At 45.3% G+C, this 20,430-nt stretch overlaps 1 protein-coding gene across 4 annotated transcripts in view; it reads left to right on the forward strand.

Moving 5' to 3' along the window:
* Nucleotides 1–20,430, forward strand: part of PRUNE2 (prune homolog 2 with BCH domain) — a 488,633-nt gene that overhangs the window by 104,398 nt on the left and 363,805 nt on the right. For all 4 annotated transcript variants that reach the window (XM_077249022.1, XM_077249023.1, XM_077249020.1 and 1 more), the window contains exons 4-5: nt 9,642–9,805; nt 19,671–19,823. In XM_077249022.1, coding sequence (XP_077105137.1) covers nt 9,642–9,805; nt 19,671–19,823 — 317 coding nt within the window. The remainder of the gene's footprint in view (nt 1–9,641; nt 9,806–19,670; nt 19,824–20,430) is intronic.

A 20,430-nucleotide genomic window follows, 5' to 3' on the forward strand; every position in this document is an offset into this window, starting at 1 on the left:
GAGCAGTAATAGGGACACATAAGCCAGCAGCGGCTCAGTATTGGGTTATCAGCAGGATGAGGAGTTTGTGCAGGTTGGGAATAGATGGTGATAGCTGGAATTTGAGAAGTGAAACGTGTCTTTGTTGTATTCTCTGCAGCCGAGTCCTGGGTGTAAGAAGTTGTCATGTCAGTCTGGGCCAGATGGAAAAGAGGCGAAAAATGAATGATTCCATCAGAAAGAACGTCAGCGTCAGCGGTAAGTCATTATCTGCAACTGTGCTGTAATCTCTTATATGTTCTGTAGGGCTGTTTTCTACTACTGACCATATGGTGGTAATATCCATGTTGGTCTTTGTATAGAGATTATCTTCAGTAATAGGGCGGTCATCTGCTGAAGTTCTCCTCCACTATTAGGGGGCATCACCGAGTTGTAATGAAGGTTACCTGGTTAGGGGCCCACTCAGGAGCTTTGCCCCCCCCTGAACCAAAACCCTAGCTATGCCTCTGAGCTGAAGACGAGGATTTCATCAGTGCAGTGTGTCTATATATATACAGTAGAAATCTCATGAGACACGCCTTACTGGGTGTCTGATGTCAAGGAAAAGCTATTGTGAAGCATTGGAAATATCTAACACATGCGCATAAACAATGCAAACGCATACCAAAACGCATACAAATGCATGCACACGTATACATTTTTTTCGTCATGCGTAAGATGATGCGGATAAAAAATGCTGCGTAAGCATGCGTTTGCATGCGTTTTTGCATGCATTTGCGCATGCGGATGATACGCTGCGGACTCAAACGCTAATGTGAACCTAGCCTAAGACAGTTGAAGATTAAATGATCTCTAAAAGTGCTAAAGTTAAAGAAGACACATTTTCTTTTTATTTTAGGCAAAAAATATATATTTCACCACAATGATCAAAGATGAGTGGAGGAAAAAGGTCACAGACTTTCAGAAAAATAACATCTCGCCAATTTTTAAGCATGGGGTGGAAAAATTATGCTTTGGGGCTATGTTGCAGCCAATGCCACAGGGAACATTTCACGGGTAGAAGGAAGAATAGATTAAATTAAATTTCAACAAATTCTTGATGCAAGCATAACACCATCTGTAAAACTAAGCTGAAGTTGTAGAGAGGATGGCTTCTACAAATGGATAATGATTAGGGATGAGCGAATAGCTTCGGATAACTCCTTATCCGGATAGCTATAGTGCTTACCGAATAGCAGCATCGGGACCCCGGATACCTGGAGCTGCAACACATGCAGCTGAGGCACCAAGCAACTGATTATCGGGGGCACTTCAGGTATCCAGGTTAATGAGGCAGCTATTCGGGAAGCGCTATAGCTATTCGGATAAGGAGTTATAATAATAATGATCCTAAAAACACTTTGAAATCCACAATAGACTACCTCAAAAGGTGCAAGCTGAAGGTTTTATACTGGCCCTCACAGTGCCCTGATCTGAACACTATTGAAAATCTGTGGTTAGACCTCAAAATAGCAGTGTATGCAAGTTGACTCAGGTTTCTTACAGAACTGAAAGGATTTTCCAAGGAAGAATGGATTAAATCCCTCAAACAAGAATTGAAAGACTCTTGGCTGGCTGCAAAAAGTGTTTACAAGCTGTGATACTTGCAAAACATGGTGCTACTAGGTACTAACCATGCAGGGTGCCCAAGGTTTTGCTTTGGGAAATTTTTGTTTTTATTATTTTTAAGATGTAAAAAATGGCAGTATGTATTATTTTTTGCCTAAAAGGAATTGTGTCATATTTAACTTTAGGCCTTTTAGAGATCATTTCATCTTCAACTTGCATCACTCTTCACAATAACAATTATTTTGACCAGAGGAGCCCACACTTTTATATGCCACTCTACATAAATACTAAATCAGCATAACAAAATAATAGGTTGTGTGATGGATCGTACAGGGAAAGGGGTGTGTTGACTTCACTCACCTCTGGCGAGGAGAGAGAATGACCCAGCAGGCATCGGCTCTCTGGTGCCACCACTTACTCCAGGTCAGTCAGGGAACTGCACAGCGGGCAAATAGTCCCCGGAGAGGCTTCCCTTATAGATACGAGTTATTGAGGTGCTCCCAGTGAGGGAGAATATATATCACCAGTCCAGGCTGGGGATATATATAAACCTCCCGGCCGTCACTGTCAGAGTTCCTCACTAACACAGTACGCTATGCTGCCATCAGTTCCCCGTTAGATATAAGCCTCGTCCAACAACAGGCTTATATCGGGTCAGAAACAAACCCCTGGGTAGAGTATAATAACCAACCGAGCGTGCCGACTTGGGGATTCATGAATCAAGATAAAAGAGCAGCCTAAGATTAATTTTATGTTTAATCCCTGAAAGGCTAACTAGAAAGATATAGGTATATACACAGCTCTGACAAAAATTAAGAGACCACTGCAAAATGTTCCGTTTTTCTGATTTTTCTCTTTATAGGAAAATTTATGAGTAAAATGTAAATTGTTCATTTATTCTATAAACTTCTGACAACATGTCTCCGAATTTCAAGCAATAAATTTTGTATTTTTTTTCTGAAAAGGAGAAATGGTCAAAATTGAAAAAACCCCATTGCTTTCAGACCTCAAATAATGCAAAGAAAACAAATTCATAATCATTTAGAAACAACAATACTAATGTTTTATCTCAGGAAGAGTTCAGAAATCAATATTTTGTGGAATAACCATGATTTTTAATCACAGCTTTCAGGCGTCTTGGCATGCTTTCCACCAGTCTTTCACACTGCTTCTGGCGCAAAAATGTAAGCAGTTCTTCTTTGTTTGATGGTTTGTGACTATCCATCATCCTCTTGATTACATTCCAGAGGTTTTCAATGGGGTTCAGGTCTGGAGATTGGGCTGCCCATGAAAGGGTTTTGATGGGGTGGTCTCTTAATTTTTGCCAGAGCTGCATACAAGAACAATATACAAGTATACAGTCAGGAGTGTAGTACAAGGGTAGGATACAAATAGATCACAATTACCGTGTTATGTAGCATGTGACCACAGGGAGGCGCTGATGAATCACCAGTCCAAATCTTTGTTGCGTAATTCCCTGGCCGCATCAACTAATGGGCCTCCAACCAGTAGAAAAACCATCAGTCCAAAATGAGGAGCTGCCGATTATCCCCTAGGCTGCTCCCTCCCGCATGCTGTGCCAACCCCTAGGCTGTGCAGCCTCTCTCCTCCCATATCTGAGAGCATGGTTTTATGGCTATAACTGTGGTATTAGCATTCAGGAAGAACCCGAGAATTTACCCTCTGGGTCGTGGCTCTAGAGCCCCCGAGGGCGAATGGGCCAGATGGAACCACCCCCTATGCAGGGAGCATTAGGAGCAGGCCCAAGGGGGATGGAGACACAACTGCTAGAGCCAAAGGGGCAACTACAAGGAGGAGAGGAAAAGAGACTGAGGACTGAAGGAAATGAACAGAGGCAGGGAGAACTGGGAGACTAGACTTGATGCCTGAATGGTACAGTAGAGGCACAGGAGTGGCACCGCAGAGACACAGGACCGGTGCGGCTGAGACACCAGGCAAGCATGACGGAGACACAGGACTGGTATGGCAGAGACACAGGGTAAATGCCTCAGAGGCACAAGGCTGGCACGGTAGAGACACAAGGCAGGCTCAGCAGAGACTCTGTACTTGCACGGCAGAGACAGGGCAGGAACGGCAGAAACACAAGGCAGGCATGGCAGAGACTCTGGGCAGGCACAGCAGAGACACAGGCCTGGAATGGCAGAGACACAAGGCAGGCACGGCAGAGACTATGGGCAGGCACGGCAGAGACACAAAACTGGAACGGCAGAGACACAAGGCAGGCACGGCAGAGACTCTGGGCAGGCACGGCAGAGACACAGGGCAGGAACGGCAGGGGTACAGGGCTGGAACGGCAGAGACAAAAAGGGGCCTGAGGATAAAGAAGGCACTGGCAAGAAATGCAACGAATTCCCAAAGAAGCACAGGCATCTTACCTAGGAAGATGCCGAGAAGAAATACCCGATGGGCGCTGCCATATTGGGGAGGAGCCATCAGGTCGTGACCTCCCAGGGAACCCAGCGGCGGAGGAGGCGCTATCGCGCATGCGCGAGGTGATGATGCACCGGGATCTGGAGAAGACAGAGGAGGAGCGGCGAGGGACCGAGTTGGGAGTGCACCGAGGGATGGGAGAAGGCAGGTAAGTATCCGACGCCGAGACAGTACCCCCCTCTTACTCCTCTCTTTAGTGCTAGAGAGGAATCTCTTCTTGATAAGAGGAGCATTGATGTTCTCTCGGGCCTCCCACAATCTCTCCTCAGGACCGAATCCCTCCCAATCAATCAAAAAAAAGGTTCTCCCCCTAACATTCTTTTTGGCAAGAATATCCTTTACAATAGAGACACCATCAGAAGTGCTGGGTTGAGGAGAAAGAGAGAGAGAAGAGTGAAAATAATTAAAAACTGCTGGTTTGAGAAGTGACACATGGAAAGCATTAGGAATTCGTAGCGAAGCAGGTAATCTCAATTTGTAGGATACGTCATTGATACGACTTAGACCTGAAAGGGACCAATGTAACGAGGACCTAATTTGTGACAGGGAATCTTAAGTTTAATATAACGTGAAGAGAGCCAAACCTTATCACCGGGACAATATGGAGGAGCGTCCAGGCGCCTCTTATCGTCATATCTCTTCATTCTGCAACTAGCCTTTTCAAGAGCCTCTTTAGTCTCCCTCCAGACTTTAGAGAATTCGAAGGACAAAAAGTCCGCTGCCGGTACATCTGAGGTGATAGAAACAGGAAGAGGAACACCAGGATGTTGCCCAAAAACTACAAAGAAGGGAGACTTGGAAGAAGATTCACTGGGGTGATTGTTATAGGTGAATTCGGCCCATGGGAGAAGATAGACCCAATCATCTTGGTGAGCATTGGAGAAATGCCAGAGGTAGGAAGTTAGAACTTGATTGACTCGTTCGACTTGGCCGTTGGATTGTGGATGATAAGCGGAAGAGAAATCCAGGTTGATCTTCATTAATCTGCAAAGAGCTCTCCAAAAAGACGAGGTGAATTGGACCGCTTGGTCGAACACAACATGTTGTGGGAAGCCATGAAGCCGGAGGACATGGTATAAAAAGATTCTCGCCAACTCAGGAGCGGAGGGCAGTCCTGGTAAAGAAACAAAGTGGGCCATCTTGGAGAACCGATCCACGATTACCAAAATGACAGTACAATTATAATAACGAGGCAAGTCGGTAATGAAGTCCATAGCAATATGGCTCCAAGGGACAGAAGGCACAGGCACTGGATGCAGAAGTCCCGGCGGTAGTTGTCTGGCGACCTTGTTCTTGGCACAGGAAGGACAGAATGCAATGAACTCCGAGGCATCAAGACGAAGAGACGGCCACCAATAATGGCGAGAGACAGGAAGCAATGAACTCCGAGATGTCAAGACGAAGAAACGGCGAGATGGCGAGAGATAAGAGAGAGTGTCTTCTTGACTCCAACATGACCTGCAATCTTGGAAGAATGTCCCCAACGCAAAACTCTCTCTGTCCTGATCCAGAACTAACGTCTTACCAGGTGGTGGAGAGATCACTCTCAGGGGAGCTAGAGTCATGATCCTAGCTGGATCGATGATATGTGCCGGACTCTCCTCAACGTCCATTGGCAAAAAAAGATCTGGAAAGATCTGGAAAGGTCTAGAAAGCGCATCCGCCTTGATGTTCTTATTGCTGGGTCGAAAATTAAGTTCAAAGTCAAACCATTTGAAGAACAGAGACCACCTTGCTTGCCGTGGATTGAGCCTTTGGGCAGACTGAAGACAGGCTAAATTCTTGTGACTGAAGCGAGGAGAGTCGGGTGTCCATTGTTTTCATGAAGGACATGATACGGGTCTAATTCTCCCGTAAAAAGACCAGCTCTTTCTGAGCGGCAGAAGCACCAGTGGGGTCCATGGCCTGTGCTTACTGTTAGGATTCAGGAAGAACCCGAGAGTGGACCCTCTGGGTCGTGACTCAAGAGCCTCCGAGCGCGAGCGGGCCAGATGGAACCACCCCCCTATACAGGGAGCATTAGGAGCAGGCCCAAGGGGGATGGAGACACAACTGCTAGAGCCAAAGGGGCGACTACAAGGAGGAGAGGAAAAGAGACTGAGGACTGAAGGAAACGGACAGAGGCAGGGAGAACTGGGAGACTAGTCTTGATGCCTAACTGGTACGGTAGAGACACAGGAGTAGCATCGCAGAGACACAGGACAGGTGCGGCTGAGACACCAGGCAAGCACGACGGAGACAGGACTGGTATGGTAGAGACACAGGGCAAATGCGGCAGAGGCCCAAGGCTGGCACGGTAGAGACACAAGGCAGGCACGGAAGAGACTCTGGGCAGGCACGGCAGAGACACAGGACTGGAACAGCAGAGACACAAGGCAGGCACGGCAGAGACTGGGCAGGCACGGCAGAGACACAGGGCAGGAACGGCAGGGGTACAGTGCTGGAATGGCAGAGACAAAAAGGGGCCTGAGGATAAAGAAGACGCTGGCAAGAAATGCAGCGAATTCCATAAGAAGCACAGGCATCTTACCTAGGAAGATGCCGAGAAGAAATACCCGATGGGCGCTGCCATATTGGGGAGGAGCCACAAGGTCGCGACCTCCCAGGGAACCCAGCGGCGGAGGAGGTGCGACCGCGCATGTGCGAGGTGATAACGCACCGGGACCCAGAGAAGACAGAGGAGGAGCAGCGAGGGACCGAGTCGGGAGCGCGCCGAGGGATGGGAGAAGGCAGGTAAGTATCCGAGGCCGTGACATGTGGATACACATAACTTTTCTCCCAAAGTTCTAAATGGGACGTCGGTGGCGCCACTGGGTTCATGCTTTATTTTATTTGTGCAGGGAGAACAAATGTGGCTATCGTATTTAAATCCTGGTAGCTATGCTTTATAACTCACTAACGTAGAGTTCTGTAGGTGGTTGTATGGTATGGGCTTTCGATTATGTGCTCAGCTAGGTTCAGAGATATTGTATTCTTTTATTATAGGTCATTTTTTAGATTCAATATCTCAGAGCCTGGTGCTGTTGAGCCGGGGATCTGTGGTGCCAATATGTCTGAGTCCAACAAAGGAAGCAAGTTGGCTGGTAACTGCACAAGAGTTCAAACCCTGTGATAGTTGCTGGACTTGGTGCTGGGGCACGCAGGGTCTACTGTATGTCTTTTGCCCCCCCCCTCCCTGGATAGAGTTTCAAAGGCCTATTTGCTTGAGCAAATTAAAAAAAGACATTAGTCTGCCTTGTCCAAGGAAGTGCCTTGGCTGGATAATGAGGTCCTGTTGTTCAATGTGTATTTGACTCCCCCTTTGGCCTGAAAGAAATTGCAAAGGTGGGAGCTGAATTTGGAGCAAGTATTTTGGGCCAAACCGTATCTGATAGGGAATTCCATCAGATATCAAGATTATATCAATTAGATATCATTTTCCCATATCTCATACCTCCCCCCTTTAGAGGGCGCTATGGGGCATCACATTCCTGTGTTCCCCCAAACGCACTCCATCAATCTCTTTGCCTGCATAACCCATCAGTGTTACCATGGTCACAGCTCCTTTTGTGGCGAATGGAGAAGTGGTACTGATTGAGCACCAGGCTCCAACGCAGCAACCTCCCACTCATCCCGGAGTCCATGTGTAACCAACTGAGGGGGTTGTGGTCCATCTCCATGATGCAGCGATGCCCATACAAATACGGCTGCAGACGCTGCAGGGCCCACACAATTGCCAGGCACTGCTTTACCATCGTGGAGTAGGCCACCTCGCTCAGCAATAGATTCCTGGTCCTGTACAGGATGAGATGCTCCTGGCCCGCTGTGTTGACCTGGCTGAGCATGGCACCGAGGCCAAAGTCCCTGCACTACAAACAGCCATGCAAAGTTACTGGCTTGTAGTACTAGGGAGCTGGAGAGAGCGGTCTTGAGTGCCTGAAAAGCGGTCTCGCAGGCAACTGACCAGTCTATCGCGATAGGCAGTTTTTTCTTGGTGAGGTCCGTCAGGAGCTTGGCCAGGGTACTATAGTGTGGAACAAACTGTACCCAGCTGTCCCCAGGAAGGACATCATCTGCTTCTTAGTTCTGGGGGTGCGCAAGGATGCGATGGCATGTACTTTCCCGGGTTCTAGCTTCAGAACCCCCGCCGCCTACCCGGTGACAAAGGTAGAAGACCTAGCTCTTACACAGCTGGCACTTTTCTGGCTTGATGGTCATACCTGCCCAGTGGATCCGCCTAAGCACGTGCGTCAGATGTCCGAGGTGAGCCTTCCATGTGGGACTGAAGATGGCGATATCATCCAGGTATGCAGCCGCGTACCCTTCAAGTCCCTGGAGCAGCGCGTTGACCATCTGCTGAAATGTAGCAGGGGCATTCTTCATGCTGAATGGCATCACGGTGGACTCATACAGTCCAAATGGGGTGATGAAGGCAGAGCGCTTCTTGGCCTCTTTGGTCAGTGGGATCTGCCAGTATCCCTGGCACAGATCCATGATGGTCAGGTACTTAGCCCCAGCCAACTGATCGAGCTGGTCATCGATACGTGGCATAGAATCTTTGGATTCTAACATGGGCTGTAACTTGGGATTTTAACAAGATAAGTAATAACATATATTGATAAAGTTTATTCATTTTTACACACTGTATGGAGGAAATACTGTCAAGCCCCCATACACATCAAACAGTTATTGCTCTCCTTTTGACTTAGCTAAATTTCCCATGTGTTTTCAAACACAGAGAAAGCCATGGTCAGACTTTTCTCACAGCAGCTTCTTGCTTGAATAACAAAATGGTAGGGCATTAAAATTTAAATGACCCACCTTTATTCCCCACAACATCTTCTGTCTGGAAGGGTTGGAAGGCCCTCAAACACATTAGGCTGGTTGCACATTTTTGGTTGTGTCCGCAGCGTTTCTGACTCATACATCCGTATGCATCTTGATTTCCTATCTTTAACATTGTAGACGCAGGTGCATGTGTTTTCATGCGTTCTCCCGCTTTTGCTTACGCATGCGTATTTTCGCGGTGTGCAGCTGGGCGCGGCTGACACACCATGTTTGAATTTTTTTGGCGTCAAATTTCCGCCACCATACCCATGCAGACGCTTGCAGAAGTAGTGCGTCAAAACAACGCATTACAGTCTATGGGAATGCATAGGAACGCAAGGAGATGCATTCTCTTGCATTTGCACAAGGGTCTATGCACAGAAATCCCATGAAAAATGTTTTCATAACAATCGCATATAAACAACGCGAACGCATGCAAACATTGCGTTTTTTTATCCATCATGCGTAAGTTGATGCGGATAAAAAGATGCAGCGTTATCATGCATTTTGCCATGCGTTTGCGGTTGCGCACGAAGCACTGCGGACTCAACTGCAAATGTGAACCTAGCCTTAGATTGTCAGTCGATCTTGATATTGGTGGGTCAGAATGATTTTTGTATAATGCGTATTAGCGGGTTAGGGGGAAAATGCTGGACATTATATGTACAGTACTATGCTCTCTATAATTTCTACATCTACTATTTTCCATACTTAATAGTGTTTACTTGACTACCCCATAATATGTCTAAATTATTCATAAGTTGATTGCAAACAAACATTTTCTTGCTCCTATACAGTGAGGATGAAAGTTTGGAAGCATCAGTTATAAAAGCCATAAATCCAGAGAAGCAATATTATGGGAATCGAGAGTTTCATGACTCATCTTCTGTCTTAGTAGCAAAAGAGATTCTTGAGGAGGCGCCCGAGCTACTTACTCCACAGCTTGCTCATCTACTCAGAGGTGAGTGATTGCTCCTGATAAAACTGTACACAGTGAAAAGTTTAATGGAGTGTTTCTAAATCTCCTCATGCTGAAAGACCATGATCTATTCTTTGGTTAACAATCCCTTAAAAGACCACAGGAGGCTTCATAAAAGAAGCAGGGAGTAACGCGTTTGTTAAAGAGTAGCATTACATTGAATATTAAAAAATGAACATGTAAAAGGCAGGAGCTAGCTGTACCGTAGGACTAGACAGGAATATTAAGTGACGCTATCTGCACATCAGTTGGGTGGCTGGAACAGCTCTGATGGTTGTTTTAACTTTGTGTCCTGGGGCTGTGTGGCGTTGGTGATAATGACACGCATGCCCTACAGTGGACAATGAATATGGATCAGTGTCCTGTGATTGCATACTTAAGAGTTCTCTGGTCAAAAAAATGTTTATATAATTCACTTTTGATGGTGAAATATGTAACTTTCATTATCCTTCCATTATCTGAAACAGCTGTAATCAAAACTCCATTATGTGCCTTCTTTTCACTCAGAATGCCCAATGTAACCACTGCAATAGCGAGCAGTGGGGATCAAAACAGAGTCATAAATGCGAATATTGTTTTTTCCTAATGTTGCATCAATGTATCATATGCAATTTGACTATATTAAATACACCATTTATCTGTAGCAAAGCTTTTTATTATGTATAGAAAATATGACGACACAGAATTTTATCTTAATTAACCATACGTCTATTTACAGTGATCCAGGAGTCATTGACTGTTATCCATATGTTGACTTTGAATTTATGTATTTGTTCGTCGTGGTAAAAGGAGAGTGGGTCCATGAGGTTTCGGCTAGCGGACTAGGGCACCAGCTGACCCCCGTATCTCCTAAGTTTTTTTCATCTATTAGGGTGTGTGAACATGGTGTATTTTTCAGACAAGTACACTGCCGTAACCTGCCTGCCTAAATAAACTCTAAAGATTGACCATATGCATTGCAATGTAAAAACAACTCGATGTGCATACAGTGTATGTTTAGTCCCTTGAGCTTCTTCTTCAAATAAAAGAATATAGCAGCACTCTTTAAGCCCTAAGGTGTATGCAAACACTGAATATATTGAATTTGGACTGCACTACTGCTATATAAATTATATTTATAAAATAAAGGTACTTCACTGGCAGAAATTTTCCAATTCTTGTGAGCCCACCATCCACGACAAGGCGCGCTGAATCTTTCTTTGATGGGATCCTAAACCTAATTTTTATCAAAAATGCCTCTCTCTGGCTAAAAGCCTACAAATTTAGCCTCTTAATGCCTCATGATGTCCCATTACATCATGAAATGTGTCAGCAACTTTAGAACAGGTTCAGAAGCATAGCCCGCTCCACACTGGACAGATGCTTGTTATAACATATAGCTGAACATTTACTTTTATCTGTAGTGATTGGCACACGTGCCAATTGCTGTGGTCAACCTCATGTCATTGACAGTGGCATTTACCCTAGGTGATTCGTCCCTGACGTTAGTTCCACCGCTCCTTGGCTGCCCCTGCAACATGATTGCATGGAATCGATGGGTGGACATTACAGCCAGGGGATGGCTGAATGCCTCCATCCCTGTCCTGTGAGCTATTCTGTGATGTCCAGCCTGTGGCTGGGTGTGATAGTAGACTGTCATTTTTACCATATACTGAAATACTGTGGTACTGTGGTATTGCTGTATATAATACAAGCGATCAAAGAGTCGCAGGTTCCAGTCCCCAAGGAGACCAACAAAGTGAAAAGTAAAGGAAAAAGTTTTTCACAATATAAAAAATAGGTACAAATTTAAATCACTCCCCTTTACCTTAGTTCGCAATAATGAAATATGAAAAAAAATACAAAATATACATATTTTCTATGGCTGTGTCCATAAATGTCTAATCTATTAAAATATAAAGTTAATTAAGCCGATCTTTAAATACCATAACGAAAAACGAAATCAAAACAACAACATTTCTTATTTTCGGTCACCATAGTATCACTAAAAAAATCAATTCTGCAGTGGTGAATTTCCTAACACAGATTTGGGCAATAGAGCCCAAAACCCTAAAAAAAAGACAACCCTTTTAAAGTTAATCAGACAAGTCCCCATGCCCTCCAACCCACCAGCATTTGTATTTTACTTTATTCAGACCCCGCCTAACAAGCCCTTTATCCTGAATGACATATTTGCAGATGAATTAAAAATGTATTTTAAAAGTCTGGTTTTTATGTGCAAAATAGCCGATTGGCTGTAATCTCTGTTCTTCTGACGTCAGGTTTCTTCAGTGCTTTTGGACTTGTGCCTCTAATGTTGGGAAGCATTCACCTAGCTTCAGAGTAATAACAAGTTGGAAAGAAAGTCTCATGCTGGCTCTTGCAAATCATGTTATCACTCCCGCAGGGGCGTTATAACTAGAGATGAGTGAATATTTCAATATTCGGTTCAGATCACGATCGCCGAATTTGCAATATTCGCCAATTTAATCACCGAATACAGCTGAACGCCATTGGAGTCAATAGGAGGATTATGCATTCGGTGAGTATGGTTTAACTTAGATTCAATAAAGGAATGTGTTATTATTTCAATTAAATGACTTTATTCTGGCTGTGTGTGTTTTTTTTTTATAAATATCACTATGGGGTTAGTAATGGGGGCATCCTATAGAAGCCTCTACATTACTAACCTCTGGGCTTGATGTCCTCTGATAATAAAAAGGTGACATCAGTCCTCCCAACCATTACCCCACTTGCCATCGCTACGGGGCAAGTGGGAAGAGCGAGGTTAAGCACCAGAATTGGCGCATCTTATACATGCGCCTTTTCTAGGGTGGCTGAGAGCTGATATTTTTAGTCTGGGAGGGGGTCATTACCCATGGTCCCTTCCTAGGCTATTAATATCAGCCTGCAGTTGTCTGCCTAGTCTTTGCTAGTTAGATTTTATAGGGGGACCCAATGACAATATTTTTGTGGGGTCCCCCTGTAAACTAGCCAGTAAAGGCTAAGCAAACAGCTGTGAGCTGACATTAATAGCCTGTGAACCTTTATGGCTATTGGCTCCTTCCCAGAATATTAACATCAGCCCTCAGCCATCGGCCTTCCCTCTGCTGGTTAAGAAAATTACTCGGGGGCCCACACCATTTTTTTTCTTTCATTTTTTTGTAAAAATTAACAGATGCTGTTTGGTTACTGCCTATGTAGGTTTATTGTGTAAACGCTCCTACATAGGCTGGTTACAGTGTTTGTTTGTGTGTGTGTCTTTACCAGCTTATTAATGAGGGTGTCTGGCTGAAACATTTTTATTACTAAACCTAGGGCTTGGTGTCAATGACAGCTGCTGACACCAAGCCCTAATCCTATTATACTGATGCTACTGCATCAGAATGAAAAAGAAGGTGTTGAACCAAGAAATTACATCACAAAACTTAAAATATATTTAGCTCAAAAAAGCCTTTATTGCTGTACAAAAATGCATGCAAAACTGCATGCAAAGCTGCGGCAAAGAAGACTCATAAAACGAGGCAAAACGCATGTTTTTGCCACAGCATTTTAGCTGCCAAGAGATGCAGAAACCATGCAGAAATTTCTGCAAGCAAATGCTCAACATGCGCACATAGCCTAAGGCTGGAGTCACACCAGCAATTTTAAAATTGTTCTGATTTTGTTCCTGCAAAGTTGGACGGGTGTAATGCATGTGTCATGCGTTTTTGTGCGAGTACAATCCAATTTTTAACACATAGCATCCGATTTACATCCTAATGCAGTGTGATTGCAATTTGATTTTAACATGAGCATTTGCATAGAGGAATTCTCTATGTCATTTACATATCATTTTCAAAGGAAATATTCTTCAAAACACATACAATATGTATGTACCGTATTTTTCGGACTATAAGATGCACTTTTGTTCCCCAAAATTTTGGGGGAAAGTGGGGGGTGCATCTTATAATCCGAATCTGTGTGCTGTGCTGTAGAGGAGGGGGGCGGCTCTGGAGTGGTGTCAGGGGGCTGGAGTGGGCTGCCTGCGGGCTGCTGAGACAGCAGGAGGTTCTGTGCTCCCACTCATTAGCCTCATGTAATATTCACTGCACCTGCTGTCCATCACCTTGGTGCTGAACCTGTGCCGAGTTGATTCACAGGGGAGCAGCGAATATTACATGTGCCTGCACTCCCCCCCACTCCCATCATGGATATGGCCCCCTCACTCTTATATGCCCACCCCTGTGCTGCTGGCAGACACATGCTTCCCCCCCCTGCTGCTGGCACACACATGATAAAATAACAAACACTTAACTCACCTTCCCCTGATGGCTCCATGCTCACAGCTCCTCGGTTGCTTCCTGTATCTGTGCTGACATCCAATCATGTGATCGGCACAGCACAGTGATGACATCACTGTGTGCCCAGGTCACATGGTCCGATGCCTGGGAAACAGGAAGCACAACCGAGGAGCTGTGAGCACGAAGCCATCAGGGAAAGGTGAGTTAAGTGTTTGTTATTTTATCATGTGCCTGCCAGCGGCACAGGGAGGGGGCATGTGTCTGCCAGCAGCACAGGGGGGCATGTGTCTGCCAGCAGCACAGGGGGGCATATGCCTGCCAGCAGCACAGGGGTGGGCATATGTCTGCCAGCAGTACAGGGGGGCATATGCCTGCCAGCATCACAGGGGGCATGTGTCTGCCCGCAGTACAGGAGGGGCATGTGCCTGCCAGCAGCACAGGGGGGCCTGTGTCTGCCAGCAGCAGGGGGGGTGGCATGTGCCTGCCAGCAGCAGAGGGGGGAGAAGCATGTGTCTGCCAGCAGCAGGGGGGTGGCATGTGCCTGCCAGCAGCAGAGGGGGGGAAGCATGTGTCTGCCAGCAGCAGGGGGGTGGCATGTGCCTGCCATCAGCATGGGGGGGCATGAGTCTGCCAGCAGCACAGGGGGCATGTCTGCCAGCAGCACAGGGGGGCATGTGTCTGCTAGCAGCACAGGGGGGCATGTGTCTGCCAGCAGCACAGTGGGGCATGTGTCTGCCAGCAGCACAGGGTGGCATGTGTCTGCCAGCAGCACAGGGGGGCATGTGTCTGCCAGCAGCACGGGGGGCATGTGCCTGCCAGCAGCACAGGAGGGGCATGTGTCTGCCAGCAGCACGGGGGGCATGCGCCTGCCAGCAGCACAGGGGGAGCATATGCCTGCCAGCAGCACAGGGGGGCATATTGTGACTGGGGGGGCATGTGCCTGCCAGCAGCAGAAGGGGGCATATTGTGACCGGGGGGCATGTGTCTGCCAGCACAGGGGGGCATATAGTGACCCAGGGGAGGCATGTGCCTTCCAGCAGCAAAGGGGGCATATAGTGACCCAGGGGGGGCATGTGTCTGCCAGCAGTACAGGGGGGCATATAGTGACCAGGGGGGCATGTGCCTGACAGCAGCACAGGGGGGCATGTGCCAGCACAAGGATGGGGGTTATATAGATACCAGGATGAGGGACATATGATTTGTAAGACGGACACTGGCATTATAAGACAGACCCCCATTCAACATAAAACATTTTTTTTTCTCTTTCTCTTCACAAATTTGGGGGTGCGTCTTATAATCAGGTGCGTCTTATAGTCCAAAAAATACGGTATGTATTAGTGATGAGTGAATATATTTGGCACTATTTGTTACTCGCACAAATAGTACGCTATTCGAGCTATTCATTACTCGGCAAAAAATTAGCTATTCACCTCAGTATATTCGAGTGACCCGCCCAGCATGTTTGGCGCTTTATTTGAAGCCAATGATCATGCTGGGCTTGCTTGCCAATCACAGTAATGCTGTCGCCATTTTTATTTTGACATTACTGTGATTGGCTGGCCTTACAGCGTCATAGGGGATATTTAAGCCCCGTCGGCGCCATCTTGTGCACATTACATGCGGAAACAGCGTTTCTGAGTCCAAAAAGCTCTTTTAAGAGCTACTGAGAGTGAAGATTAGTTCTCTGTTAGGTTGAGATAGCGTAGGGAGAAATTTAATATGAGGGAGAGTACAAGGCAGGCAGGGTGTTAGCATTTGAAGTACATGCTGCAGATCTCTGCTAGGTTGTATTGTGTATGTGTATACTGTAGGAACAGATTGTGGCAGTAGGGAGAGAGCCACGTTTTCATATAAATTACCATAATATACAAAACAGTTCTTTTAAGAGCAAAATAATATTCCCCAGTATCAGCATATACTGAACAATTTTTTTTTAGAGCTAAGTAATATTCCTGAGTACCAGCATATACTAAACCGCTTTTTTTTTACAGCTAAATAATATTCATCAGTGCCAGCATATACTAAACATCTTTTTTTAGAGTTAAACAATATTCCTCGCCTATTGCTGAAATAGCATATATATTTATGCGACTGACACAAAGCCTGCTGAGATACGCAAATGTCACGATTTACCAGTAATTTCCCTAAGTCTGCTGTTGTCGTGTGTCATAAAGGCAATATAGCCAAAAAACTACTCTGCCATTGGTTAAATAAATAGCGTATATTTATCTAGCAGTTGTGCAACTGGTGCACAGACTGCTGAGCTATGCAAAATACGCAATATTTACCAGTAATTTCCCTGAGTCTGCTGTTGAACGCATCATTTCCCTGAAGAAGCCAGTAATGGTGAAACATGTCGGGGGGACAGCAGGTTGTTTTTTGATCAGATAGTCCACACCAGTTGTACTTTACCAGTAATTTTCCTGAGTCTGCTGTTGTCATGTCTCATAAAGGCGATATAACCAAAAAACTCTGGTGTTTTTAGATCAGATAGTCCACACCATTGCAAAATGCCATAAGAGTGGTCCACGGTCACCAAAGCTAAACTTTTGTGATACTTGCTGTCCTGAAAGCTAAAGATAGGTTTCACATGGGGAAGTACTAAAAATATGCACAATGCAAAGGCTAATAGCCAGCGAAATTAATTACTATATCTCGCATAAAGGTAGAAATTGAGACCTCTTCAGACATGAATTGAGACCATGTGAGACTACCCTCATGGGAGACCATCTGTCATTATTAGATCTATGCACTAATAGGGAAATACTTCCCAATATCTACCACTGTAGTAATAGCCCCCAGCAGTTTATAATCACACTGCTTGAGAAGGTATTATGTTGATGTATACCAGCAATACATCAAATTAGGACATCAATAACTATTGTGGACTCTGATTTTTTAATGAGCAAAATTTTTTTCATTTTAATTATAATTAATTTAGTTAGGATCTATTTGCCATTCGGCAATTTGGTAATTATTGGATGGCAGACAAAGGCTCCAATGTGTTGACAAGCAGCACCACCAAGTCTTCTACACAGTCCAGTCTCAGTAGACAAGAGGCTGAGCCTCACAATCCTCAATCTTGTCCTCCTTCCAATCCTCATCAAGAGTCCAAGGAGAAATATGACCCCAATGCTGGCCACTCTGAGGAATTGTTTACTTTTCCTTGTAATTATTCATTAAAGAGGGTCATGAGGTGGAGTCCAGTGATGCACAAACATTTGATCACCCAGGGCCAGAAGAAAGCCATGTTTGGGAAGGTCAATTCATGTCTGAAGAGGTGAAGGATAATCATGATGCACAGTTGCCATCAGGTCAGCCTAAAATCACAACTCAGAAGGAGGATCAGATTGATCAATTGGAATGTGGTCAATGATAAGGCCACTGATCCAACCTGGCATCGTTGCACGCATAGCGAGCACAGCAGTGCAGAGAGGGATGGATCCATAGCCCAAAAACAGGCAAGAAGAGGTAGTGGTTTGACCAGCGGGAGAACTCGGTTAACTGTTCCACAGAACCCTTCACTCGGCTAGATAACAGGCCAAGGGTGCGTTGTTCCCCTGTATGGCAGTTTTTTCTGAAAGTCCTTCAGACAAAACAACTGTAACTTGCAGAATTTGCCATACCAAGCTGAGAAGAGGCAAGAACACTGCCAACCTGATCACCACCAGCATGCACATGGCAGCCAAGCAACCCAGTAGGTGAGTGGAACGCCTGGGTAAAAAATATGTATCTGAGTCTGAAACCACTGCCACTTCTCCTGTGTTACGGCCTTCCCAATCTGCTGTCCAGGAAGCAGGCGCTGATGCCTCCTGCCCACAACCTGCACAGACACAACAGTCAGCAACCACGTCCAGTTCATTGTCCTAGTGCAGTGTTCAGTTGTCTCTGCCCCAGACGTTTCATAGGAAGCAGAAATATCCATCCACCCACAGGCACAAACACTAAACACCCACATTGCCAGTTTGCTAGCCCTAGAAATGTTGCCGTTTCGGCTTGTGGGAGCTGAGTCCGCGGCCTCTTGGCAGTGGCAGCCTTATGGTACTCGATTCCCAGCTGCCACTAGTTTTCCCAGTGCACCGTCTCCGCATTACATATGCACGTGTTACACAATATCAGTCGTGCTCTGGCCAACACAGTTCAGGGAAGATCCAGGGATAAAAGACCAGACCGATCAGTGGCTCTCCCATGTTGAACCTCCAGCCAGGCCAGGTCTGGTTGTGTGCAATAATGGGCATAACTTGGTGGTGGCTTTAATGCTCGGCAAGCTGGTTCACGTTCCATGCATGGCCCACGTGCTGAACTTGGTTGTACAGTGGTTTTTAAAAACATAGCTTGACTTGCCAGACCTACTTGCCAAGGTACGCTGTGTCAGTACCTATTTCTGAAAGTTATCTCAGTCTTTCGCCGGTCTGGCTGCGCTGCCACACTTTAATTTTCCTCGTCACCGACTGATTTGTGACCTGCCCACATGCTGGAATTCCACCTTTCATATGTTGGCAATGCTTAGAGAGCAGCAGAGGGCAATCTATGAATTTCAGCTTTTTAATGTCCGTCAGAGTAACACTCAGCCCCCACACATAACAACTGCCGAGTATGTGTGGATCGCTGACATATGTGAGGTTCTTCAAAACTTTGAGTACTGCACCAAGATGGTGAGTGCTGATGATGCTATTATCAGCATAACTATCCCGCTCCTCTATTACAATGTTCGTTGCAGAATCTGAAAGAGGAAGCTTTGAATGCTGAGCAGGTGGCAATTGAGCCATATTTTACCGTGGCTGAGACAATATTCTCAGGCCACATTGGGTGAAGACGAGAAACAGGAGGATTAGGAGGAGGAACAGGAGTTTTTGGTCTGCGATACAGAGAAGACTCTCAAACCCAGTTTCATGCCTGTCCAGCATGGATAGTTTGAAGCGGAAACTAAATAAGTAAAATGCAAGAGTGCATTTAAATAACACAAGGTTCTTAGTAATACTGTTTTTGATAAAAAATCGCATACAAGACAACCCACCATCGACAAGATGCCCCTGATCGGAACGGTCTTATGCTGTCTTATATTAAAAACCTTACTATATGTCAGAGTTGACTTCAGTGTTTGAAAAGGGCAGACAAGAGGACCGGGTCCGGACCTGTGGACACCAGCCTAGGGGAAGCTTTTAAATGTAATTTCCAGCTCAAGGGAGGGAGGCCACACCCCTGCTTGCACAGAATGCAAAACTACAAAGAAAAAACACAAAATTGAGCTTGGTTTAGCTTGTGCAGCACATAAACGCCGTCGACAAGTTGACCCACCCTGATCGGGACAGTACTACGCTGGATGTTTTGGGTTGTCATTATGATTAAAAGGAGAAAACACAGTAGTCTGACAATAAATGGCTTCACCCAACCTCTATTGTATGAGTGGAGAAAATGTTTTGGTGTTATCATTCATATTCTCTGAAAAAAGGCCAAGAAAGCAAAAATTCTGCCGGGGTATGTAAACTTTTCAGCACAACTGTACAGTATATCACTCATCATAGTCTGAATTGTTCATAATATTTTGAATTAACAGGCGATTTTTTTTATTATTATGTCCTCAGGAAGCATTCTATTTAACGCTTTATTTGCTGACCATGAAAAGGTATCAGAGCAACAAGAAGAAATTGTGTGCATTCTGGAGGAGAGGTTTCCAGATCTACCACCACGACAGGATATTATAAGTAGTCTGCAGGAAACAAAACTTCATACTCAAGGTGAGGTCTTTTACTAATAATATTTTATGCCTCAATACATGCTGAATACCAGTTCCATTTGCCTTTTCACTTCTCTCTTATGTTGTCATAGCAAATCCTATGAACCTAGTTCATATCAGTGTTCTCTTTTTATGTATTTGATTGCTCATCTAATTTCATTACAGTTATATAATGCTAATGCCAATATGTTGCTTAATTGCCACTCCTTAAAGGGGTTTTCCCACAAGCAAAGTACATTTTAATCAATAGATCTTGCAATAAAAAGGTTTCATATTTAGTTATGTTAAAAAAATAATCCTGTGCTGAGATAGTCTTATAAATATGCTCCTACTATGTACTGTGTAATGTCTGTGTCTGACCATACAGGGACGTGGTCTGATCACACCACAGCTCCTGGGCAGGGCGGGGGGGGGGGGGGGGCAAAATAATATACAGACATTACAGCATGGGGTCACAACTGTATTCTTCTGTGAGGCAAAATATGTTTTTAAACAGGCAAGAAAATGCCTCACAGAAAACAGCAGCTGCCATCCCTTGCTGTCCTGTCTGTATACTCTCTTTTGTCTCCACACCTGCCCAGGAGGTGTGGTGTGATCAGACCATGTTC

Source organism: Ranitomeya variabilis, chromosome 1 (assembly GCF_051348905.1).
Source record: "Ranitomeya variabilis isolate aRanVar5 chromosome 1, aRanVar5.hap1, whole genome shotgun sequence".
Classification (NCBI taxonomy): Eukaryota; Metazoa; Chordata; class Amphibia; order Anura; family Dendrobatidae; genus Ranitomeya; species Ranitomeya variabilis.